General features: G+C 40.2%; 1 protein-coding gene across 3 annotated transcripts in view; it reads left to right on the top strand.

The window, feature by feature from the left end:
- SPHKAP (SPHK1 interactor, AKAP domain containing) overlaps window positions 1-27,068 on the top strand; it is a 206,858-nt gene that overhangs the window by 160,270 nt on the left and 19,520 nt on the right. For all 3 annotated transcript variants that reach the window (XM_031008864.2, XM_004033306.4, XM_019022840.3), the window contains exon 7: window positions 481-4,231. In XM_031008864.2, coding sequence (XP_030864724.2) covers window positions 481-4,231 — 3,751 coding nt within the window. The remainder of the gene's footprint in view (window positions 1-480; window positions 4,232-27,068) is intronic.

Raw genomic sequence — 27,068 nt, 5'->3', positions numbered from 1 at the left:
TGTACCCATTAACTTGTCATTTACATTAGGTATATCTCCTAATGCTATCCCTCCCCACTCCCCCTGCCAACAACAGGCCCTGGTGTGTGATGTTCCCCACCCTGCATCCAAGTGTTCTCATTGTTCAATTCCCACCTATGAGTGAGAACATGCGGTGTTTGGTTTTTTGTCCTTGTGATAGTTTGCTCAGAATAATGGTTTCCAGCTTCATCCATGTCCCTACAAATGACATGAACTCATCCTTTTTTATGGCTGCATAGTATTCCATGGTGTATATGTGCCACATTTTCTTAATCCAGTCTATCATTGATGGACATTTGGGTTGGTTCCAAGTCTTTGCTGTTGTGAATAGTGCCGCAATAAACATACGTGTGCATGTGTCTTTATTGATGTTTTATTTTTAGAAAGTAATTACTACTTAAGACTTATGGTAACCTGCTATTCAAAAAGTAATAGTGCTCCTCATTCTCTCCTCACTAGGTTATGAAAATATAAATGTCTCAGCCAATGTTTTGGAAAGTAAACAGCTAAAGGGAGCCACCCAGGCGGAATGGAATTGCAACAAGGAAAAGTGGCTTTATGCTTTGGAAGACAAATACATCAACAAATATCCCACACCACTGATTAAAACAGAACGATCTACAGAAAACCTAACAAAGAACACAGCCTTGCAGAGTCTAGATCCCTCAGCCAAGCCATCACAGTGGAAAAGCGAAGCTGTGGGGAATGGGAGACAAGCCACACATTATTATCATTCAGAAGCTTTTAAAGGTCAAATGGAAAAATCACAGGCACTGTATATTCCAAAAGATGCTTATTTCTCCATGATGGATAAAGATGTACCTTCTGCATATGCTGTGGCAGAGCAGAGAAGCAACCTAAACCCAGGAGACCATGAAGACACAAGAAACGCTCTCCCTCCTAGACAAGATGGAGAAGTCACCACTGGCAAGTATGCTACAAATTTAGCCGAATCCGTGCTGCAGGATGCATTTATTAGATTATCTCAATCTCAGTCCACATTACCCCAGGAATCTGCAGTCAGTGTTTCTGTAGGAAGTTCTCTGCTTCCCAGTTGCTATTCCACAAAAGATACAGTGGTTTCTCGGTCATGGAATGAGCTCCCCAGAATCGTCGTTGTTCAGAGTCCAGATGGCAGTGATGCTGCCCCACAGCCAGGCATCTCCTCATGGCCTGAGATGGAAGTCTCTGTTGAAACCTCAAGCATCCTCTCTGGAGAGAACTCCAGCAGACAACCCCAGAGTGCTCTAGAAGTGGCGTTAGCTTGTGCAGCCACTGTGATTGGAACCATTTCCAGTCCACAGGCCACAGAAAGACTCAAAATGGAGCAAGTGGACTCAAACTTTCCCCCAGGGGGCAGTGGTGCACTGCAAACTCAAGCACCCCAAGGACTCAAGGAACCTTCCATCAATGAGTACTCCTTTCCATCTGCTTTGTGTGGCATGACTCAGGTGGCCAGTGCTGTGGCTGTCTGTGGTCTGGGTGAAAGAGAAGAGGTGACATGCTCAGTGGCTCCAAGTGGTAGCCTCCCGCCTGCAGCTGAGGCTTCTGAAGCCATGCCCCCACTTTGTGGTTTAGCAAGCATGGAGCTTGGCAAGGAAGCCATTGCCGAGGGATTGCTCAAGGAGGCTGCTCTGGTTTTAACAAGGCCTAATACCTACAGCAGCATTGGAGACTTTCTGGACTCCATGAACAGGAGAATCATGGAAACTGCTTCAAAGTCTCAGACCCTGTGCTCAGAAAATGTCCTCAGGAATGAACTGGCACATACCCTGTCCAATGTTATCCTGAAGCATTCCATTGATGAAGTTCACCACAAAAATATGATAATTGACCCCAATGACAACAGGCATTCCTCTGAAATTCTGGACACCTTAATGGAAAGTACAAATCAACTGCTTTTAGATGTGATATGCTTCACGTTCAAGAAGATGAGTCATATTGTACGGCTTGGTGAATGTCCTGCTGTCCTTTCTAAGGAGACCATCAGAAGGAGGGAGACAGAACCAAGCTGCCAGCCATCTGATCTGGGTGCTAGTCAAGCTTGGACAAAAGCCACTGAATCCTCCAGCAGCTCTCCACTTAGCAATTCACACAACACGAGTCTTGTCATCAACAATATTGTGGATGGCATGTATTCAAAACAAGACAAGGGTGGAGTGAGGCCAGGCTTCTTCAAGAACCCCACGCTGCAGTCAGAATTATCACGTAGTCACAGAGTGCCCGATTCTTCGACTGCTACAACATCCTCCAAGGAAATATATCTGAAAGGAATAGCAGGAGAGGATACAAAAAGCCCTCATCACAGTGAGAATGAATGCAGAGCCTCTTCCGAAGGACAAAGGTCCCCAACGGTCAGCCAGTCCAGAAGTGGTTCCCAGGAGGCTGAGGAGATTATCCACCCAAACACCCAAGAAAAGTACAACTGTGCCACATCTCGCATCAACGAAGTTCAAGTCAACCTGTCCTTGTTAGGGGATGACTTGCTGCTTCCTGCTCAATCCACGCTTCAAGCAAAGCATCCAGACATCTACTGCATTACAGACTTTGCGGAAGAATTAGCAGACACGGTCGTCTCCATGGCAACTGAAATTGCAGCGATTTGCCTTGACAACTCCAGTGGAAAACAACCCTGGTTTTGTGCATGGAAAAGAGGGAGTGAGTTTCTCATGACACCCAATGTACCCTGCCGATCCTTGAAGAGGAAGAAAGAGAGCCAGGGGAGCGGGACCGCTGTGAGGAAACACAAGCCGCCCCGGCTCAGTGAGATCAAGAGGAAGACGGACGAGCACCCTGAGCTTAAAGAAAAGCTGATGAACAGGGTTGTGGATGAGTCCATGAACCTTGAAGATGTCCCAGATTCTGTCAATCTTTTTGCCAATGAAGTGGCAGCCAAGATCATGAACCTAACGGAGTTCTCTGTGGTGGAGGGCATGTGGCAGGCGCAGGGCTATCCCCGGAATCGGTTACTGAGTGGCGACAGGTGGAGCCGGCTGAAGGCCTCCAGCTGCGAAAGCATTCCTGAGGAAGACTCCGAGGCCAGGGCGTATGTCAACAGCCTGGGCTTAATGAGCACGCTGAGCCAGCCGGTCAGCAGGGCCAGCTCTGTCTCCAAGCAGTCGAGCTGTGAGAGCATCACCGATGAGTTTTCCAGGTTCATGGTGAACCAGATGGAAAATGAAGGGAGAGGATTTGAGTTACTGCTGGATTACTATGCTGGCAAGAACGCCAGCAGCATTCTGAACTCAGCCATGCAACAGGCGTGCCGGAAAAGTGACCACCTCAGTGTGAGGCCTAGCTGTCCCTCTAAGCAGTCCAGCACAGAGAGCATCACTGAGGAGTTCTACAGGTACATGCTGAGGGACATCGAAAGAGACAGCAGAGAAAGTGCCTCCTCCAGACGGAGCAGCCAGGATTGGACAGCCGGCCTGCTGTCTCCTTCTCTGCGATCCTCAGTGTGCCACAGACAGTCGTCCATGCCAGACAGCAGATCCCCATGCTCCAGGCTGACAGTGAATGTGCCCATCAAAGCCAACTCTTTAGATGGCTTTGCTCAGAACTGCCCACAAGATTTCCCAAGCGTGCAGCCGGTCAGTAGCGCGTCCTCATCCGGTCTCTGCAAATCTGACTCTTGCTTGTATCGGAGAGGTGGGACTGACCACATCACCAGCATGTTAATTCATGAAACGTGGGCTAGCTCCATCGAGGCTCTCATGCGCAAGAACAAAATCATTGTGGATGATGCAGGGGAAGCTGACACTGAGCCTGTTTCTGGTGGCTCTCCCTCGCAAGCAGAGAAGTGTGCAAATAGATTAGCTGCGAGCGGGATGTGCAGTGGGCTAACTCTGCTTGTTCAGGAGTCTCTCGATTGCCCGAGGAAAGACTCTGTTACCGAATGTAAACAGCCCCCAGTGTCATCTTTGAGCAAAACTGCTTCTCTTACAAACCACAGCCCTTTAGATTCTAAAAAAGAAACTTCCTTGTGCCAGGACCCTGTACCAATAAACCACAAAAGGCGATCACTTTGCTCGAGGGAAGTGCCTTTGATTCAGATTGAAACAGATCAGAGAGAAGCCTGTGCTGGGGAACCTGAACCCTTCCTTTCCAAAAGCAGCCTCCTAGAGGAAGCAGAAGAGCATTCGAATGACAAAAACATCCCAGATGTGGTGAGAGGTGGAGACACAGCCGTGAGCGCTTGTCAAATCCATAGGTGAGTGAATCGTCTCTTAGACTACATAGGGTGCATGTGACTGGAGTTTGCGTCTTAATCAGTGTTCAGTCTAAATTTTAGACATAAAGGATTTGATTGGTGCAAGAACTAAATTTTCAAGACCAAAAAAAAAACATGAGTTAATGAGTGCAGCACACCAACATGGCACATGTATACATATGTAACAAACATGCACGTTGTGCACATGTGCCCTAAAACTTAAAGTGTAATAAAAAAAAAAGATCTCCTAGGTTAATATGCATTTATGATAGAGAGTTGAAAGTAAATCTCTTCTTAAAATCTCCAAAACTAACTAAACTCATCTATATAACCAAAGAAGTAAGATATCATTCCTCCCATTAAAATTAATCTCCTATGGTTTCCTACCTTTTAAAATTCATTCATGGCAATTTTTAAGCAAATAATAATATTAATAATATATGATGCAATAGTATTAATAATAAATGATGCAACTTATTCATTTGAAAACAGTTAAATAAATATTAGTATTGGCATTTGACATTAAATATTTTGGCATCATTTTTCTCTCCTCTCATTTTTCTTCTCCATAGAGTCTCTCCTTTCAAGTTTTGCTTTCTGTTTTTGTTTTTTGTCTTTTTCTAAAGATCTTGCCAAGGACACTGTGTCCCACAAGGGCTGCCCTTTAGATGCCTGGTATAATTCTGGCAGTGTAAATGCAAAGCAACACTGAAGTATTGTTATTTAAACAGCTTTTTCCAGAAAATTATGACATAGTTGACAATCCATTTTGAATTTGACGCAAGGTAATAATTTCTCTGAGGCTGCTTAAAGAACTCTCCATTCCTTTTACACCTTATATTTTCTGTAGAAAATTTATAAGATTCTTGAATATGAGACCATTGTATCATTTCTTTAGCTTTGGTTTGTAGTTAAACAAAACAGGATCTAGAACTAGAAATACCATTTGACCCAGCCATCCCATTACTGGGTATATACCCAAAGGACTATAAATCATGCTGCTATAAAGACACATGCACACGTATGTTTATTGCAGCACTATTCACAATAGCAAAGACTTGGAACCAACCCAAATGTCCAACAATGATAGACTAGATTAAGAAAATGTGGCACATATATACCATGGAATACTATGCAGCCATAAAAAATGATGAGTTCTTGTCCTTTGTAGGGACATGGATGAAACTGGAAATCATCATTCTCAGTAAACTATCTCAAGGACAAAAAACCAAACACCGCATGTTCTCACTCATAGGTGGGAATTGAACAATGAGAACACATGGACACAGGAAGGGGAACATCACACTCCGGGGACTGTTGTGGGGTGGGGGGAGGGGGGAGGGATAGCATTAGGAGATATACCTAATGCTAAATGACGAGTTAATGGGTGCAGCACACCAGCATGGCACATGTATACATATGTAACTAACCTGCACTTTGTGCACATGTACCCTAAAACTTAAAGTATAATAATAATAATAAAATTAAATTTAAAAAAAAAACAGGAAAACAAAATAAAAAATTAAGCTACTGGGCTTGGAAAACCTAAGTTGGAGAAGTCTTTTCAGAGACATATGCCTATATTGTTTATTATTTACCAAGAGTGGCAGCCAACAAGTTGAACACAGCCTTCATCAAATTTCAGCAGCTCTCTGAAAATCCTTGATACTTTTCCACTTCCACCAGGGAAGGAGAAGGGATTCATCCTCAGGTACCAGTGCTCCGCATTAGAGGGCATCATTACTGGTGTGGTTATGGTTGAGTGTATTTGGTACATAGTGTCTAGGTGGATTTAAATATTTCTTTTTTAGCCACTCAGTACTAAGAACTTAACTTTCCAATTGGATGAAATCCTGGAAGAATAAGGAGAAAGCATGAAAACGTAAAAGCAAAAGAACACAAAGCTAAATCAAATGACGTACGCAGAGCTAACCAAAAAGACACATTTTTATACATCAGTAGTTCTCCAGTTATAGACAATATTTGTAGTTCTCCAATTATAGACAATATTTATCAAAGCATTTTATCTAGGTCGTTTGGAGAATTACAAATTTTTTAAAGTGATCAGACTTAAAGCAACAAATCAGCTCATGTGTAATTCTTTAGAATTCCCTTAACCTGAAATACAAGAAAATGGAAAACCCTTCTTAGAGAATCCAGATGCCTGACTTGCAGTCTTCTTTAACACAGATATCTTAAACCCAGCTGAGATTTTTAACCAAAGAGTGGCTAGTTAGGGAATGTTCATGAAATAGTAGTTCAACAAGATTTATGGTTGTAGGCTGAGATCAAATAGCAATTGTCACTGAAGTTGAATAAAATTCATAATACAATTATGAATTAAATGTCACTGATATTATCTTTAAAATAGGTACAATTCAATGCTTTTTCCAAAATATACTGGAAATATGTATGAATAAAGTCCCCAAATGACTTAGGTTTGTATTACATAGAATGGCCCAAGAACACACCCTCTCAAATCATGATTTCTGGCTTGGTTTTCCACCAATAAAACAGGAAAGAATGTGGAGTCATCCACCCTAGAAATTCAAGACCTACATCTGCTTCCAAAACACAAGGACTAAATATTGAAAATGTTTTTCTTTGTGGAACAATATAAAGAGTTATTAAAGAACATGGATTTCACTAACCTTGTAACTATGAGCAACTTCTCTGTTTACCAAAGTTTACTCACCTATAGGTAGGAATAATAATTATAAGAGGATCTTTAAGGTTTTAATAAGGAAATGCACATAAATCTCTCAACTCAGGGCCTCGCCTGTTGTAATAAATGCTTGCTTTTTGGTTGTTGTCATTGCTGTTTGGAGTTAGGGTATATGATTACCCTTATTCCAGGAATTTTTTCCAAAAGAAGTATCTTAAAAGCTGGGCGCGGTGGCTCACGCCTATAATCCAAGCACTTTGGGAGGCCGAGGCAGATGGATCATGAGGTCAGGAGTTCAAGACCAGCCTGGCCAATGTGGTGAAACCCTGTCTCTACTAAAAATACAAAAATTAGCCAGGTGTGGTGGAGGGCACCTTCCCAGCTACTTGGGGGGCTGAGGCAGAGAATTGCTTGAACCTGGGAGGTGGAGGTTGCAGTGAGCCGAGATCGTGCCTCTGCACTCCAGCCTGGGTGACGGGGCAAGACTCTGTCTCAAAAAAAAAAGGAAAAGGAATATCTTACAAACACTGCGAAGATCTTATTAAAACGAGGATTTCCAGGATTTGCTAGAGGGAAAATTAACCATATTTAGATTACATTTTCTAAGCTCAGAGATGTTATGGGATTTGATTAGTCAAATAGCTAAGTACAAAACTAACTTCTCTGTGAAACAGTTCTACTCCCTTATACACAAACAAGGTAAGTGGCATATGCACTCTTAATTTTGTTTGGAGATGGGGAGGTGTCATGTCCTGAAAATAATTTTAGACTACTTTCTTTAGGCATGTTTTCATGATTCTTACTTTAAAAAAAGTTATTTACGCTCAATATACTGAAATAAAAATCACTTTCTTACTTTTTTGATAAAAGAATAACAACTTCAGAATGTATTGGACTTCTTGATAAGTTGAGACCACAAAGTATAAGCAACAAACTGACAATTCTGGGCATTCACATGCTATACTTACTGACATAATCTTAAGTTTTAGAAACATATTTTAGGTGGTGTATCCATTTATATTTGCTTCAAGAAAAAAATTATTCATCCAACAAATATTTGAGTGCTTATTCTGACAAGCAGTTGGCCTTGGGGCTGAAAACACAGAAGAAAATAGAAAGACTTGATATCTACTCTCATAGTTCTTACACACTAGTGGGAGAGACAGGGAGAGTACATAGGAAAACATTTTGAAAAAATATTATTGTACAGTGTGATGAGAGAAAAAATAAAAAATAATGTGGTAGCAAATGACTGGTAGGGAAAGTGGCTACTTAGATAGGATGTTGGCATTGAGATGAGACCTAAATGAAGAGAAGGTGCCAGCCGTGAGAAGAACGAGAGTGAAAGATTTGCATTTTAAGCATTATAGTGATCTAGCCAGCCTGAAAAATGTTCCCACTATGAATCACCTAGAAACCCTGGATTAAGTATAATAAACATCCTTTTAGGTATGAAGCTGATCTTTTTTTTTAAAGGAAGATAAGCAAATAAGCTTTAGTGATCTATTGCCCAGAATGGTGAATGTAATAAATAACAATGCATTGTATATTTCTTTCTTTTTTTTTTTTTTTTTTTTTTTTGAGATAGAGTCTCTGTCACCCAGGCTGGAGTGCTGTGGTGCAAACATGGCTCACCGCAGCCCCAACTTCCAGGGCTCAAGCAATCCTTCCTTCTCAGCCTTTCAAGCAGCTGAGACTATAGGTGTGCACCACCATGCCTGCCCAATTTTTTTAATTTTTTTGTGGAGATGGAGATCTCATTCTGTTGCCAAGGCTGGTCTCAGACTCCTGGGCTCAAGTGATCCTGCCACCTCAGCCTCCCAAAGTGCTGGTAGTACAGGTGTGAGCCACTGGGCCTGGCCTGTATATTTCAAAACTGTTAAAAGATTAGATATTAAATGTTTTCACCACAACAAAATATAAGTATGTGAGGTGCTAGATTTTTTAATTAGCATGACTTAATCATTCCACAAGGTAAAACTATATGAAAACATCACAGTATACCCCATATAATAGATACAATTACTGTCAATTAAAAAAATTGACAAGCAAGTGTGATATATTCACCATGGATTTGGATGTTTGGTACCCCCGTCTAAAACAGCAGCCCCTAAGAACCCTTATCTGGAGAGATGGAAACAGAATGCTGTCTGCCATTTATGATTTACCCTCATTTCTATATTCTCAGGAATTATTTTATTTACCCTTATTTGCAAGGCTAATCTTAACAATAGTAATTATAGAAATTTCAGAGGTTAAAAAAAGAAAGAATTTGAAAAGGTAGTAAATTAAAGCTGACTCTGTGCTTGCCCTTGAGGGCATCTACCAGTCTCTGTAGCCTAAAAATTTATTTTCTAAAGGCTAGTGGAAACCAGGAAATGAGGGTCTGCGAATGGTGAAGACTTGGAACTGAGGCAGACCTCCACATCCTGAAGGGTTACAACCTCAGTAAAGGTGTGAACTATGGAAAAAGTTCACCCACCAGAAGAGTGAACTGATTAAAAAAAAAAAAAAAAAAAAGGCATCTTTCAGGGTTCAGGCTCTGGATACAAGGAGAAAACAATCCCCTTGAGAATTTATAACCACAGCTTACCCTAATGCATTTTTGTCATTCTAATTTGCATTATACTTGTGGTCCAGGAAATCCCAAGCTGGTAAGTTACCTTAAAGCAATCTCAGGTTAACAACCCTGTGAGAGCTTGGCAGAGACAAAAGTAAAATCTCTGGAGAGTTAAGCCCAGTCTTAAAGGATTTCAACAAATAAAGCCCCATCAAGTATAAGCTCAGAGTCTTAAACTGAAAGACACACAAGGAATCAAGGCACTGTAAGAAAGACTCAGCACAAACATGAAGAGGCAGAATTAGCCCTATCGAAGTTCTCAGACACTGGAATTATTAAATACAGAATGTAAAGTACTTATGTTTAATATTTGGAAAAAATGAGACATACAAAATAGGAGCAAGAAACAAACTACCATCAGAATAGAATAAGGTAGATATAAAAATCAATAAAATACTACTGCAAAGATGAAAAGTATAATGAAATTAAAAACCACTAGATAGAAAAACATATTAATTATTGAAATCAAAATCACAATGGCATACCTACAGAGAGAGCTTTAAAGATAAATGTGAAAGGTCTTCTGTTTCTACTCACAATGAAGTTATTGAAACTCAACTTGCCCTCCATCCGTGAACAATTGTTTTCTTTTGTTTTTGAGTTGGAGTTTCACTCTGTCACCCAGGCTAGAGTGCAGTGGTGCGATCTCGGCTCACTGCAATCTCTGCCTCCCAGCTGCAAGCGATTCTCCTGCCTCAGCCTCCCGAGTAGCTGGGACTACAGGCACATGCCACCACACCCAGCTAATTTTTCTTTCGTATTTTTAGTAGAGACGGGGTTTCACCATGTTGGCCAGGCTGGTCTTGAACTCCTGACCTCAGGTGATCCACCTGCCTCTGCCTCCCAAAATGCTGGGGTTATAAGCATGAGCCACTGTGCCTGGCCCATCCATGAATAATTTTTTTAATGGTCAGAATTAAACAACTGATTTCATACGTTGTACAACAAGCAGCACATTGAGCGAAGGGAAACAAACATGATTAGCCCTATAATTGCCCTCACTTTCTATCTGGATTGCCTTTTCAGACAATAATGCCAAGAGGGAAATCCTGAGCAGAGTTCAGTGGGCACAATGAGGTGAGGAGACACAGACTAGAGGGAGATATGCAGAGAAAGAAGAGGAATCTGCACAGGAAGCCCCTTGACCTGTTGCTGGACACTGAGGCATGAATCTATAGGTACAGCCCCATGACGCTAGAGAATTGTAAGCTGGACAATGCCACAAGCTCGCATAGTACTGGAAGATGTTTAGTCCCAACTAGCCAGAGTGAAGAATCCATGTTACATACACACAATACTTAGTAGAGACCCTAAAAACATCACATCATAGAATTAAAGCTAAACTAGCCCTAAAAATAAAGGCTAATCTACACTTGTTCTAACACAACTTAAAAGCAAGCATCAAAAGATCAAGCTGAACTGAAACTAATTTAACCTGGAATAAAGTTCAACATTGTTTAAAGAAAAGACAACAAAATCTAGTACTCAACAACATAAATTTGTAATGTAACATCCAAGCAAAAAATGCTACACAAAGAAGAAAAATATCACTCATTATAAGGAGTATAATCATCAAAAGAAACATATTCAGAAATTACAGAGAAGATGAAATTAGCAGACAAGGACTTTGAGTGAAGGGAAACAAACATGATAAAGAGATTAAATATCTCATAAATATGCCAAAAGATTTAAAGGTACACATGAATGTAAGATTTGATGAAAGTTATAAACCCACAAATTAAGAAATATAACGAACTCTAAGCAGGATCAACAGAAAGAAAATCACATCAAGGCACATGATAATCAAATTATTAAAAGCAAATCATAAAGAAATTGTCTTAAAAGCAGCCCAGAGAAAAAGAAACATTATATACTAAGAAGCACAAATAAAACTGCAGATTTCTTATCAGAAACAATGTAAGATAAAAGACAAAGTATGACAACTATACTATGCTGAAGGAGAAAAAAAACTGTCAGCCTAGTATACTTTATCCAGCAAAAATTCCTTCAAAAATAAAGGCTATTCATTAATAGGAAGATTCAATATTTTCATGATGTCAGTTCTTCCCAGTTGAATCTATAGATTCATTACAATCCCAGTCAAAATCCCAGCAAGTTATTTTGCAGATATCAACAAACTAATTCCAAAGTTTGTATGGAGAGCAAAAGACCAAGAATATTGAACACAAGATTGAAGAGGAAGAACAAAGTTAGAGGATTGAGACTACCTGACATGATGATTTACTCTACAGCTATAGTAGACAAGAGAGTGTGGTATTGGCAAAATCAAGCAATGGAACAGAATAGAGAGCCCAATAATAGACACCCACAAATACAGTCAATGGATCTTTGACAAAGAAACAAAGGCAATATATTGAAGAGAAGATAGTCTCTTCAATAAACAGTACAGAAACAACTGGACATTTACATGCCAAAAAAAATGAATCCAGACACATTACACCCTTTGAAAAAATAACACGAATGGATCACAGACCTAAATGTAAACACAAAGCTATATAACTCCTGGAATGGCTGGGTGCAGTGGCTCAAGCCTATAATCCCAGCACTTTGGAAGGCCAAAGTGGGTGGATCACCTGAGGTCAGGAGTTTGAGACCAGCCTGGCCAACATGGTGAAACCCTGTCTCTACTAAAAATACAAAAATTAGTTGGGTGTGGTGGTATGCCTATAATCCCAGCTACTTGGGAGGCTGAGACAGGAGAATCTCTTGAACCTGGGAGGTAGAGTTTGCAGTGAGCTGAGATTGCACCACTTCACTCCAGCCTGGGTGACAGAGCAAGACTCTCTCGCAGGAAAAAAAAAAAAAAAAAACCTCCTAGAAGATAATGTAGGAGAAAAATCTAGATGGATTGTGGGTATGGCAATGACATTTTTGATACACCAAAGGCACAATCTATAAAAGAAAGGCTTGATAAGATAGACTTTATTAAAATTAAAAACTTTCGCTCTGTGAAAGACACTGACAAAAGAATGAGAAGAGATAAGCCACAGATTGGGAGAAAATATTTCTAAAATACATATCTAATAAAGGACTATTACCTGAAATATACAAAGAACTCTTAAAACTCAACAACATAAAGATAAAAACTTTAAAAACTCATTTTTAAATCAGTTTAAGTCAAGGAGTTTTTCAGCTATGTTTTCTTCTAGTAGTTTTATAGTTTTAGTCCTTACATTTAAGTATTTAATCCATTTTTAGTTGATTTTTATATGAGGTGAGAAAAGGGTCCATTTTTAGTCTTCTGTATGTGGATATCCAGTTTTCCTACACCATTTATTGAAGAGACTATCCTTTCTTCATTATGTGTTTTTGGCACCTTTGTCAAAAATCAGTTGATCATAGATATGTGGGTTTCTTTCTGGAATCTCTATCCTATTACACTGGTCAATGTGTCTGTTTTTATGCCATTGCCATCCTGTTTTAATTACTATTGCTTTGTAATATATTTTGAAATCAGGAAATTCTGTCATTTGTGACAACATGAATGAACCTAGAGGACGTTATGTTAAATGAGATATGCCAAGCACTGAGAGACAAATACAGTCTGATCTCATGTATGGAATCTTAAAAAGTCAAACTCATAGAAGGAGAGAGTAAAATGATGATTTCCAGAGGCTGGGGACTGGGGGAGGTGGACAGAGAAAGGAAGATTCTAGTCAATAGCTAAAAAGCTATAGTTAGACAGAACATGTTCTGGTGCTCTATTGCACAGAAAGGTAGGTGACTACAGTTAATAATAATGTATCATATATCTCAAAATAGCTAAAAGAGAAGGTTTTAAATGTTCTCATCAAAAATATAAATATTTGGCATGATGGATATTCTTATTACCCCAATTTAATCATTCCACAGTGTATACATATATCAAATTATTGTATTGTACCCCATAAATAGATGTAATTATTATTTGTCCATTAAAGATAATACAAAACTTGAAAAATGATCAAAAGCAGTTCCAAGATGGCTGAATAGGAACAGCTCCAGTCTGCAGTTCCCAGCGTGAGCGATGCAGAAGACAGATGATTTCTGCATTTCCAACTGAGCTTTGAAGAGAGTAGTGGTTCTCCCAGCATGGAGTTGGAGATATGAGAATGGACAGACTGCCTCCTCAAGTGGGTCCCTGACTCCCGGGTAGCCTATCTGGGAGGCATCCCCCAGTAGGGGAAGACTGACACCTCACACGGCTGAGTACCCCTCTGAGACGAAACCTCCAGAGGAACAATCAGACAGCAGCATTTGCTGTTCAGCAATATTCGCTGTTCTGCAGCCTCCACTGCTATACCCAGGTAAACAGGGTCTGGAGTGGACCTCCAGCAAACTCCAACAGACCTGCAGCTGAGGGTCCTGACTGTTAAAAGGAAAACTAACAAATAGAAAGGACATCCACACCAAAACCCCATCTGTACATCACCCTCATCAAAGACCAAAGGTAGATAAAACCACAGAGATGGGGAAAAGACAGAACAGAAAAACGGAAAATTCTAAAAATCAGAGCACCTCTCCTCCTCCAAAGGAACGCACCTCCTCACCAGCAACAGAACAAAGCTGGACGGAGAATGACTTTGACGAGATGAGAGAAGAAGGCTTCAGACGGTCAAACTTCTCCGAGCTAAAGGAGGAAGTTTGAACCCATGGCAAAGAAGTTAAAAACCTTGAAAAAAGATTAGACAAAAGGCTAACCAGAAAAAACAATGCAGAAAAGTCCTTAAAGGACCTGATGAAGCTGAAAACCGTGGCACGAGAATTACATGATGAATGCACAAGCTTCAGTAGCCGATTCGACCAACTGGAAGAAAGGGTATCAGTGACTGAAGATCAAATGAATGAAATGAAGCGAGAAGAGAAATTTAGAGAAAAAAGAATAAAGAGAAATGAACAAAGCCTCCAAGAAATATGGGACTTTGTGAAAAGAACAAATCTACATCTGATTGGTGTACCTGAAAGTGACGGGGAGAATGGAACCGACTTGGAAAACACTCTGCAGAATATTATCCAGGAGAACTTCCCCAACCTAGAAAGGCAGGCCAACATTCAAATTCAGGAAATACAGAGAACGCCACAAAGATACTCCTCGAGGAGAGCAACTCCAAGACACATAATTGTCAGATTCACCAAAGATGAAATGAAGGAAAAAATATTAAGGGCAGCCAAAGAGAAAGGTCAGGTTACCCACAAAAGGAAGCCCATCAGACTAACAGCTGATCTCTCGGCAGAAACTCTACAAGCCAGAACAGAGTGGGGGCCAATATTCAACATTCTTAAAGAAAAGAATTTTCAACCCAGAATTTCATATCCAGCCAAACTAAGCTTCATAAGTGAAGGAGAAATAAAATACTTTACAGACAAGCAAATGCTGAGAGATTTTGTCACCACCAGGCCTGCCCTACAAGAGCTCCTGAAGGAAGCACTAAACATGGAAAGGAACAACTGGTACCAGCCACTGCAAAAACATGCCAAATTGTAAAGACCATCAATGCTAGGAATAAACTGCATCAACTAACGAGCAAAACAACCAGCTAACATCATAATGACATGATCAAATTCCCACACAACAATATTAACCTTAAATGTAAATGGGCTAAATGCTCCAATTAAAAGACACAGACTGGCAAATTGGATAAAGAGTCAAGACCCATCAGCGTGCTGTATTCAGGAAACCCATCTCACATGCAGAGACACACATAGGCTCAAAATAAAGGAATGGAGGAAGATCTACCAAGCAAATGGAAAACCAAAAAAGGCAGGGGTTACAATCCTAGTCTCTGATAAAACAGACTTTAAACCAACAAAGATCAAAAGAGACAAGGAAGGCCATTACGTAATGGTAAAGGGATCAATTCAACAAGAAGAGCTAACTATCCTAAATATATATGCAACCAATACAGGAGCACCCAGATTCATAAAGCACGTCGTTAGAGAACTACAGACAGATTTAGACTCCCATACAATAATAGTGGGAGACTTTAACACCCCACTGTCAACATTAGACAGATCAACGACACAGAAAGTTAACAAGGATATCCAGGAATTGAATACAGCTCTGCACCAAGTGGACCTAATAGACATCTAGAGAACTCTCCACCCCAAATCAACAGAATATACATTCTTCTCAGAACCACACCACACCTGTTCCAAAATTCACATAGTTTGAAGTAAAGCACTCCTCAGCAAATGTAAAAGAACAGAAATTATAACAAACTGTCTGTCAGACCAAAGTGCAATCAAACAAGAACTCAGGATTAAGAAACTCACTTAAAACCAATCAACTACATGGAAACTGAATAACGTGCTACTGAATGACTACTGGGTACATAACAAAATGAAGGCAGAAATAAAGATGTTCTTTGAAACCAACGAGAACAAAGACACAACATACCAGAATCTCTGGGACAGATTTAAAGCAGTGTGTAGAGGAAAATTTATAGCACTAAATGCCCACAAGAGAAAGCAGGAAAGACCTAAAATTGACACCCTAACATCACAACTAAAAGAGCTAGAGAAGCAAGAGCAAACACATTCAAAAGATAGCAGAAGGCAAGAAATAACTAAGATCAGAGCAGAACTGAAGGAGATAGAGACACAAAAAACCCTTCGCAAAATCAATGAATCCAGGAGCTGATTTTTTGAAAAGATCAACAAAATTGATAGACCGCTAGCAAGACTAATAAAGAAGAAAAGAGAGAAGAATCGAATAGACATAATAAAAAATGATAAAGGGGATATCACCACCCATCCCACAGAAATACAAACTATCATCAGAGAATACTATAAACACCTCTACGCAAATAAACTAGAAAATCTAGAAGAAACGGATAAATTCCTCAACACATACACCCTCCCAAGACTAAACCAGGAAGAAGTTGAATCTCTTAATAGACCAATAACAGGCTCTGAAATTGAGGCAATAATTAATAACCTACCAACCAAAAAAAGCCCAGGACCAGACGGATTCACAGCCGAATTCTACCAGAGGTACAAGGAGGAGCTGGTACCATTCCTTCTGAAACTATTCCAATCAGTAGAAAAAGAGGGCATCCTCCCTAACTCATTTTATGAGGCCAGCATCATCCTGATACCAAAGCCTGGCAGAGACATAACGAAAAAAGATAATTTTAGACCAATATCCCTGATGAACATTGATGCAAAAGTCCTCACTAAAATATTGGCAAACCAAATCCAGCAGCACATCAAAAAGCTTATCACCATGATCAAGTGGGCTTCATCCCTGGGATGCAAGGCTGGTTCAACATACACAAATCAATAAATGTAATCAGGTATGTAAACAGAACCAAAGACAAAAACCACATGATTATCTCAAAAATGCAGAAAAGTCCTTTGACAAAATTCAACAGCCCTTCATGCTAAAAACTCTCAATAAATTAGGTATTGATGGGATGTATCTAAAAATAATAAGGGCTATTTATGACAAACCCACAGCCAATATCATACTGAATGGGCAAAAACTGGAAGCATTCCCTTTGAAAACTAGCACAAGACAGGGATGCCCTCTCTCACCACTCCTATTCAACATAGTGTTGGAAGTTCTGGACAGGGCAATCAGGCAGGGGAAAGAAATAAAGGTATTCAATTAGGAAAAGAGGAAGTCAAATTGTCACTGTTTGCAGATGACATGATTGTATATCTAGAAAACCCCATCGTTTCAGCTCAAAATCTCCTTAAGCTGATAAGCAACTTCAGCAAAGTCTCAGGTTACAAAATCAATGTACAAAAATCACAAGCATTCTTATACACCAATAACAGACAAACAGCCAAATCATGAGTGAACTCCCATTCACAATTGCTTCAAAGAGAATAAAATACCTAGGAATCCAACTTACAAGGGATGTGAAGGACCTCTTCAAGGAGAACTACAAACCACTGCTCAAGGAAATAAAAGAGGACACAAACAAATGGAAGAACATTCCATGCTCATAGGTAGGAAGAATCAATGTTGTGAAAATGGCCATACTGCCCAAGGTAATTTATAGATTCAACGCCATCCCCATCAAGCTACCAATGACTTTCTTCACAGATTGGAAAAAACTACTTTAAAGTTCACATGCAGCCAAAAAAGAGCCCGCATTGCCAAGTCAATCCTAAGCCAAAAGAACAAAGCTGGAGGCATCACGCTGCCTGACTTCAAACTATACTACAAGGCTACAGTAACCCAAACAGCATGGTGCTGGTACCAAAACAGAGGTATAGACCAATGGAACAGAACAGAGCCCTCAGAAATAATACCACACATCTACAACCATCTCATCTTTAACAAACCTGATGAAAACAAGAAATGGGGAAAGGATTCCCTATTTAACAAATGGTGCTGGGAAAACTGGCTAGCAATATGTAGAAAGCTGAAACTGGATCCCTTCCTTACACCTTATACAAAAATTAATTCAAGATAGATTAAAGACTTAAATGTTAGACCTAAAACCTTAGAAAGCCTAGAAGAAAACCTAGGCAATACCATTCAGGACATAGGCATGGGCAAGGACTTCATGTCTAAAACACCAAAAGCAATGGCAACAGAAGCCAACATAGACAAATGGGATCTAATTAAACTAAAGAGCTTCTGCACAGCAAAAGAAACTACCATCACAGTGAACAGGCAACCTACAGAATGGGAGAAAATTTTTGCAATCTACTCATCTGACAAAGGGCTAATATCCAGAATCTACAAAGAACACAAACAAATTTACAGGAAAAAAACCAACAACCTCATCAAAAAGTGGGCGAAGGATATGAACAGACACTTCTCAAAAGAAGACATTTATGCAGCCAACAGACACGTGAAAAAATGCTCTTCATCACTGGCCATCAGAGAAATGCAAATCAAAACCGCAATGAGATATCATCTTACAGCAGTTAGAATGGCAATCATTAAAAAGTCGGGAAACAACAGGTGCTGGAGAGGATGTGGAGAAATAGGAACACTTTTACACTGTTGGTGGGACTGTAAACTAGCTCAACCATTGTGGAAGTCAGTGTGGTGATTCCTCAGGGATCTAGAACTAGAAATACCATTTGACCCAGCCATCCTATTACTGGGTATATACCCAAAGGATTATAAATCATGCTGCTATAAAAACACATGCACATGTATGTTTATTGCGGCACTACTTACAATAGCAAAGACTTGGAACCAATCCAAATATCCAACAATGATAGACTGGATTAAGAAAATGTGGCACATATACACTATGGAATACTATGCAGCCATAAAAAATGATGAGTTCATGTCCTTTGTAGGGACATGGATGAAGCTGGAAACCATCATTCTCAGCAAACTATCGCAAGGACAAAAAACCAAACACCACATGTTCTCACTCATAGGTGGGAATTGAACAATGAGAACACATGGACACAGGAAGGGGAACATCACACACCAGGGCCTGTTGTGGGCTGTGGGGAGGGGGGAGGGATAGCATTAGGAGATATACCTAATGTAAATGACGAGTTAATGGATGCAGCACACCAACATGGCACATGTATACATAGGTAACAAACCTGCACATTGTGCACATGAATACTAGAACTTAAAGTATAATAAATATATATGTGTGTGTATATATATATACGTATATATATTTATATATATAATATATATATACGTATATATATAGTATATATTTATATAAGTATATATATTTATATATGTGTATATATATGTGTGTATATATATTTATATATGTGTATATTTATATATGTATATATATTTATATATGTATAGATATATTTATATGTATAGATATATTTATATATATGTGTGTATATATATATATGTTTATATAAAAGAAAAATGATCAAAAGGCCTGAAGAGACACTTCACCAAAGAACATGTGTGGATAGCATATAAGCATATAAAAAGATGTTCAACATTATGTCATTATGGACTTGCAAATCAAAACAATCAGATACCACCACATACATATTAGAATCCCAAAATTCAAAATACTGACAAAACCAGATGCTGGCAAAGATGTGGAGCAACAGAAACTCATTCATTACTGATTTTCCAATCAAAATGGAACAGCGACTTTTGAAGACATTTGGGGAGTGTTTTACAAAACTAAAGATACTGTTACCATACAACCCAGCAATCCTGCTCCTTGGTATTTACCCAAACACGTTGAAAACTTATGCCCATATAAAAACCTGCACACAGATGTTTATACTAGCTTTAGTGAGAATTGCCAAAACTTAGAAGCAAGAGGGGATTCTTCAGTAGGTTAATGGATAAAGTGTGGTACGTCCAAACAATAGAATTTTATTCAGCACTAACAAAAAAGAACTGTCAAGCCATGAAAAGATACAGAGGAACCTTAAGTGCATATTATTAAATGTTGTCAATCTTTTATTTATTTTATTTTATTTTATTTTTTTTTTTTTTTTTTTTTTTTTTTATTATACTTTAAGTTTTAGGGTACATGTGCACATTGTGCAGGTTAGTTACATATGTATACATGTGCCATGCTGGTGGTATATCTCCCAATGCTATCCCTCCCCCCTCCCCCCACCCCACAACAGTCCCCAGAGTGTGATATTCCCCTTCCTGTGTCCATGTGATCTCATTGTTCAATTCCCACCTATGAGTGAGAATATGCGGTGTTTGGTTTTTTGTTCTTGTGATAGTTTACTGAGAATGATGATTTCCAATTTCATCCATGTCCCTACAAAGGACATGAACTCATCATTTTTTATGGCTGCATAGTATTCCATGGTGTATATGTGCCACATTTTCTTAATCCAGTCTATCATTGTTGGACATTTGGGTTGGTTCCAAGTCTTTGCTATTGTGAATAATGCCGCAATAAACATACGTGTGCATGTGTCTTTATAGCAGCATGATTTATAGTCCTTTGGGTATATACCCAGTAATGGGATGGCTGGGTCAAATGGTATTTCTAGTTCTAGATCCCTGAGGAATCGCCACACTGACTTCCACAATGGTTGAACTAGTTTACAGTCCCACCAACAGTGTAAAAGTGTTCCTATTTCTCCACATCCTCTCCAGCACCTGTTGTTTCCTGACTTTTTAATGATTGCCATTCTAACTGGTGTGAGATGATATCTCATAGTGGTTTTGATTTGCATTTCTCTGATGGCCAGTGATGATGAGCATTTTTTCATGTGTTTTTTGGCTGCATAAATGTCTTCTTTTGAGAAGTGTCTGTTCATGTCCTTCGCCCACTTTTTGATGGGGTTGTTTGTTTTTTTCTTGTAAATTTGTTTGAGTTCATTGTAGATTCTGGATATTAGCCCTTTGTCAGATGAGTAGGTTGCGAAAATTTTCTCCCATGTTGTAGGTTGCCTGTTCACTCTGATGGTAGTTTCTTTTGCTGTGCAGAAGCTCTTTAGTTTAATTAGATCCCATTTGTCAATTTTGGCTTTTGTTGCCATTGCTTTTGGTGTTTTGGACATGAAGTCCTTGCCCACGCCTATGTCCTGAATGGTAATGCCTAGGTTTTCTTCTAGGGTTTTTATGGTTTTAGGTCTAACGTTTAAATCTTTAATCCATCTTGAATTGATTTTTGTATAAGGTGTAAGGAAGGGATCCAGTTTCAGCTTTCTACATATGGCTAGCCAGTTTTCCCAGCACCCTTTATTAAATAGGGAATCCTTTCCCCATTGTTTGTTTTTCTCAGGTTTGTCAAAGATCAGATAGTTGTAGGTATGCGGCGTTATTTCTGAGGGCTCTGTTCTGTTCCATTGATCTATATCTCTGTTTTGGTACCAGTACCATGCTGTTTTTGTTACTGTAGCCTTGTAGTATAGTTTGAAGTCAGGTAGTGTGATGCCTCCAGCTTTGTTCTTTTGGCTTAGGATTGACTTGGCAATGCGGGCTCTTTTTTGGTTCCATATGAACTTTAAAGTAGTTTTTTCCAATTCTGTGAAGAAAGTCATTGGTAGCTTGATGGGGATGGCATTGAATCTGTAAATTACCTTGGGCAGTATGGCCATTTTCACGATATTGATTCTTCCTACCCATGAGCATGGAATGTTCTTCCATTTGTTTGTATCCTCTTTTATTTCCTTGAGCAGTGGTTTGTAGTTCTCCTTGAAGAGGTCCTTCACATCCCTTGTAAGTTGGATTCCTAGGTATTTTATTCTCTTTGAAGCAATTGTGAATGGGAGTTCACTCATGATTTGGCTCTCTGTTTGTCTGTTGTTGGTGTATAAGAATGCTTGTGATTTTTGTACATTGATTTTGTATCCTGAGACTTTGCTGAAGTTGCTTATCAGCTTAAGGAGATTTTGGGCTGAGACAATGGGGTTTTCTAGATAAACAATCATGTCGTCTGCAAACAGGGACAATTTGACTTCCTCTTTTCCTAATTGAATACCCTTTATTTCCTTCTCCTGCCTGATTGCCCTGGCCAGAACTTCCAACACTATGTTGAATAGGAGCGGTGAGAGAGGGCATCCCTGTCTTGTGCCAGTTTTCAAAGGGAATGCTTCCAGTTTTTGCCCATTCAGTATGATATTGGCTGTGGGTTTGTCATAGATAGCTCTTATTATTTTGAAATACGTCCCATCAATACCTAATTTATTGAGAGTTTTTAGCATGAAGGGTTGTTGAATTTTGTCAAAGGCTTTTTCTGCATCTATTGAGATAATCATGTGGTTTTTGTCTTTGGCTCTGTTTATATGCTGGATTACATTTATTGATTTGCGTATATTGAACCAGCCTTGCATCCCGGGGATGAAGCCCACTTGATCATGGTGGATAAGCTTTTTGATGTGCTGCTGGATTCGGTTTGCCAGTATTTTATTGAGGATTTTTGCATCAATGTTCATCAAGGATATTGGTCTAAAATTCTCTTTTTTGGTTGTGTCTCTGCCCGGCTTTGGTATCAGAATGATGCTGGCCTCATAAAATGAGTTAGGGAGGATTCCCTCTTTTTCTATTGATTGGAATAGTTTCAGAAGGAATGGTACCAGTTCCTCCTTGTACCTCTGGTAGAATTCGGCTGTGAATCCATCTGGTCCTGGACTCTTTTTGGTTGGTAAACTATTGATTATTGCCACAATTTCAGCTCCTGTTATTGGTCTATTCAGAGATTCAACTTCTTCCTGGTTTAGTCTTGGGAGAGTGTATGTGTCAAGGAATGTATCCATTTCTTCTAGATTTTCTAGTTTATTTGCGTAGAGGTGTTTGTAGTATTCTCTGATGGTAGTTTGTATTTCTGTGGGATCGGTGGTGATATCCCCATTATCATTTTTTATTGTGCCTATTTGATTCTTCTCTCTTTTTTTCTTTATTAGTCTTGCTAGCGGTCTATCAATTTTGTTGATCCTTTCAAAAAACCAGCTCCTGGATTCATTGATTTTTTGAAGGGTTTTTTGTGTCTCTATTTCCTTCAGTTCTGCTCTGATTTTAGTTATTTCTTGCCTTCTGCTAGCTTTTGAATGTGTTTGCTCTTGCTTTTCTAGTTCTTTTAATTGTGATGTTAGGGTGTCAATTTTGGATCTTTCCTGCTTTCTCTTGTGGGCATTTAGTGCTATAAATTTCCCTCTACACACTGCTTTGAATGCATCCCAGAGATTCTGGTATGTTGTGTCTTTGTTCTCGTTGGTTTCAAAGAACATCTTTATTTCTGCCTTCATTTCGTTATGTACCCAGTAGTCATTCAGGAGCAGGTTGTTCAGTTTCCATGTAGTTGAGCGGCTTTGAGTGAGATTTTTAATCCTGAGTTCTAGTTTGATTGCACTGTGGTCTGAGAGATAGTTTGTTATAATTTCTGTTCTTTTACATTTGCTGAGGAGAGCTTTACTTCCAACTATGTGGTCAATTTTGGAATAGGTGTGGTGTGGTGCTGAAAAAAATGTATATTCTGTTGATTTGGGGTGGAGAGTTCTGTAGATGTCTATTAGGTCCACTTGGTGCAGAGCTGAGTTCAATTCCTGGGTATCCTTGTTGACTTTCTGTCTCGTTGATCTGTCTAATGTTGACAGTGGGGTGTTAAAGTCTCCCATTATTAATGTGTGGGAGTCTAAGTCTCTTTGTAGGTCACTCAGGACTTGCTTTATGAATCTGGGTGCTCCTGTATTGGGTGCATATATATTTAGGATAGTTAGCTCCTCTTGTTGAATTGATCCCTTTACCATTATGTAATGGCCTTCTTTGTCTCTTTTGATCTTTGTTGGTTTAAAGTCTGTTTTGTCAGAGACTAGGATTGCAACCCCTGCCTTTTTTTGTTTTCCATTTGCTTGGTAGATCTTCCTCCATCCTTTTATTTTGAGCCTATGTGTGTCTCTGCACGTGAGATGGGTTTCCTGAATACAGCATACTGATGGGTCTTGACTCTTTATCCAACTTGCCAGTCTGTGTCTTTTAATTGGAGAATTTAGTCCATTTACATTTAAAGTTAATATTGTTATGTGTGAATTTGATCCTGTCATTATGATGTTAGCTGGTGATTTTGCTCATTAGTTGATGCAGTTTCTTCCTAGTCTCCATGGTCTTTACATTTCGGCATGATTTTGCAGCGGCTGGTACCGGTTGTTCCTTTCCATATTTAGCGCTTCCTTCAGGAGCTCTTTTAGGGCAGGCCTGGTGGTGACAAAATCTCTCAGCATTTGCTTGTCTGTAAAGTATTTTATTCCTCCTTCACTTATGAAGCTTAGTTTGGCTGGATATGAAATTCTGGGTTGAAAATTCTTTTCTTTAAGAATGTTGAATATTGGCCCCCACTCTCTTCTGGCTTGTAGGGTTTCTGCCGAGAAATCCGCTGTTAGTCTGATGGGCTTCCCTTTGAGGGTAACCCGACCTTTCTCTCTGGCTGCCCTTAACATTTTTTCCTTCATTTCAACTTTGGTGAATCTGACAATTATGTGTCTTGGAGTTGCTCTTCTCGAGGAGTATCTTTGTGGTGTTCTCTGTATTTCCTGTATCTGAATGTTGGCCTGCCTTGCTAGATTGGGGAAGTTCTCCTGGATAATATCCTGCAGAGTGTTTTCCAACTTGGTTCCATTCTCCGCATCACTTTCAGGTACACCAATCAGACGTAGATTTGGTCTTTTCACATAGTCCCATATTTCTTGGAGGCTTTGCTCATTTCTTTTTATTCTTTTTTCTCTAGACTTCCCTTCTCGCTTCGTTTCATTCATTTCATCTTCCATTGCTGATACCCTTTCTTCCAGTTGATCGCATCGGCTCCTGAGGCTTCTGCATTCTTCACGTAGTTCTCGAGCCTTGGTTTTCAGCTCCATCAGCTCCTTTAAGCACTTCTCTGTATTGGTTATTCTAGTTATACATTCTTCTAAATTTTTTTCAAAGTTTTCAACTTCTTTGCCTTTGGTTTGAATGTCCTCCCGTAGCTCAGAGTAATTTGATCGTCTGAAGCCTTCTTCTCTCAGCTCGTCAAACTCATTCTCCATCCAGCTTTGTTCCGTTGCTGGTGAGGGACTGCGTTCCTTTGGAGGAGGAGAGGTGCTCTGCGTTTTAGAGTTTCCAGTTTTTCTGTTCTGTTTTTTCCCCATCTTTGTGGTTTTATCTACTTTTGGTCTTTGATGATGGTGATGTACAGATGGGTTTTCAGTGTGGATGTCCTTTCTGTTTGTTAGTTTTCCTTCTAACAGACAGGACCCTCAGCTGCAGGTCTGTTGGAATACCCTGCCGTGTGAGGTGTCAGTGTGCCCCTGCTGGGGGGTGCCTCCCAGTTAGGCTGCTCGGGGGTCAGGGGTCAGGGACCCACTTGAGGAGGCAGTCTGCCCGTTCTCAGATCTCCAGCTGCGTGCTGGGAGAACCACTGCTCTCTTCAAAGCTGTCAGACAGGGACATTTAAGTCTGCAGAGGTTACTGCTGTCTTTTTGTTTGTCTGTGCCCTGCCCCCAGAGGTGGAGCCTACAGAGGCAGGCAAGCCTCCTTGAGCTGTGGTGGGCTCCACCCAGTTCGAGCTTCCCGGCTGCTTTGTTTACCTAATCAAGCCTGGGCAATGGCGGGCGCCCCTCCCCCAGCCTCGCTGCCGCCTTGCAGTTTGATCTCAGACTGCTGTGCTAGCAATCAGCGAGATTCCGTGGGCGTAGGACCCTCCGAGTCAGGTGTGGGATATAGTCTCGTGGTGCGCCGTTTTTTAAGCCGGTCTGAAAAGCGCAATAATCGGGTGGGAGTGACCCGATTTTCCAGGTGCGTCCGTCACCCCTTTCTTTGACTCAGAAAGGGAACTCCCTGACCCCTTGCGCTTCCCAGGTGAAGCAATGCCTCGCCCTGCTTTGGCTCGCGCACGGTGCGCTGCACCCACTGGCCTGCGCCCACTGTCTGGCACTCCCTAGTGAGATGAACCCAGTACCTCAGATGGAAATGCAGAAATCACCTGTCTTCTGCGTCGCTCACGCTGGGAGCTGTAGACCGGAGCTGTTCCTATTCGGCCATCTTGGCTCTCCAACTCCTATTTTATTTTTATTATTATTATTTTTTTTAGATGGAGTCTTGCTGTCTCCCAGGCTGGAGTGCAGTGGCGCCATCTTGGCTCACTGCAACCTCCACCTCGTGGGTTCAAGCGATTCTCCTGCCTCAGCCTCCCGAGTAGCTGGGACTACAGGCGCCCACCACCATGCCCGGCTAATTTTTTGTATATTTAGTAGAGATGGGGTTTCACCATGTTAGCCACGATGGTCTCCATCTCCTGACCTCGTGATCCACCCACCTCGGCCTCCCAAAGTGCTGGGATTACAGACGTGAGCCACCGTGCCTGGCTGACTAATTTTTGTATTTTTAGTAGAGACAGTGTTTCACCACGTTGGCTAGGCTGGTCTTGAACTCCTGACCTCAGGTGATCCACCCGCCTTGGCCTCCCAAAGTGCTGGGATTACAGGCGTGAGCCACCGCTCCTGGCCAAACGTTGCCAATCTCAAGATGCTACATGCTATATGATTCCAACTATATGACAGTCTCAAAAAAGGCAAAACTATGGAGACAATAAAAAGATCAGTGGTTGTCAGAGGTTAGAGGGCAGGAGGGTTGAACAGGTAGAGCACAGAGGATTTTTAGGGCAGTGAACTTATACTGTATGATATTAGTCATTATACATTTGTCAAAGCCTATAGAATATGCAACATCAAGAGTGAACCCTAATGGAAATTACAGGCTAGATGGTCTCTAAAATCTCTGCCAACTGGGAGATTAGATTCTATGATGGAATTTGATATGACATAATCTTCTGAATCTCTGTGGATGATATGTAAGATAAGAAGGGGGAAGCCATTTGCATGCATCTGCACAACACCTCTGTGCATTATTCATAAATAAATGAGCAGAACTATAAATTTCAATTTCTCTCAAAATGAAAACTAGTGTTGTGGATAATGATTATTCATTCTGAACTCCTAGTTATGTGACATGGAATGTGAGATTTACTTTAAATAGAGCATGAAGTTGAGATAAAGTAAAACACACTGACAGACTCATTTTTTAATAAGGATGTTGGATGTCAATCAGTGAGATTTAACTTCTTTAGTAAGAAATAGCCTGGAATAAATGTTTCTAATAACATGAAATTCTAACTTAATAAGAAATTGGTCCAGGAAAT

The sequence above is a fragment of the Gorilla gorilla genome, chromosome 11 (assembly GCF_029281585.2).
Source record: "Gorilla gorilla gorilla isolate KB3781 chromosome 11, NHGRI_mGorGor1-v2.1_pri, whole genome shotgun sequence".
Lineage (NCBI taxonomy): Eukaryota > Metazoa > Chordata > Mammalia > Primates > Hominidae > Gorilla > Gorilla gorilla.
The sequence above is the reverse complement of the archived record's forward strand: the minus strand, read 5'-3'. Positions and strand labels throughout refer to the sequence as shown.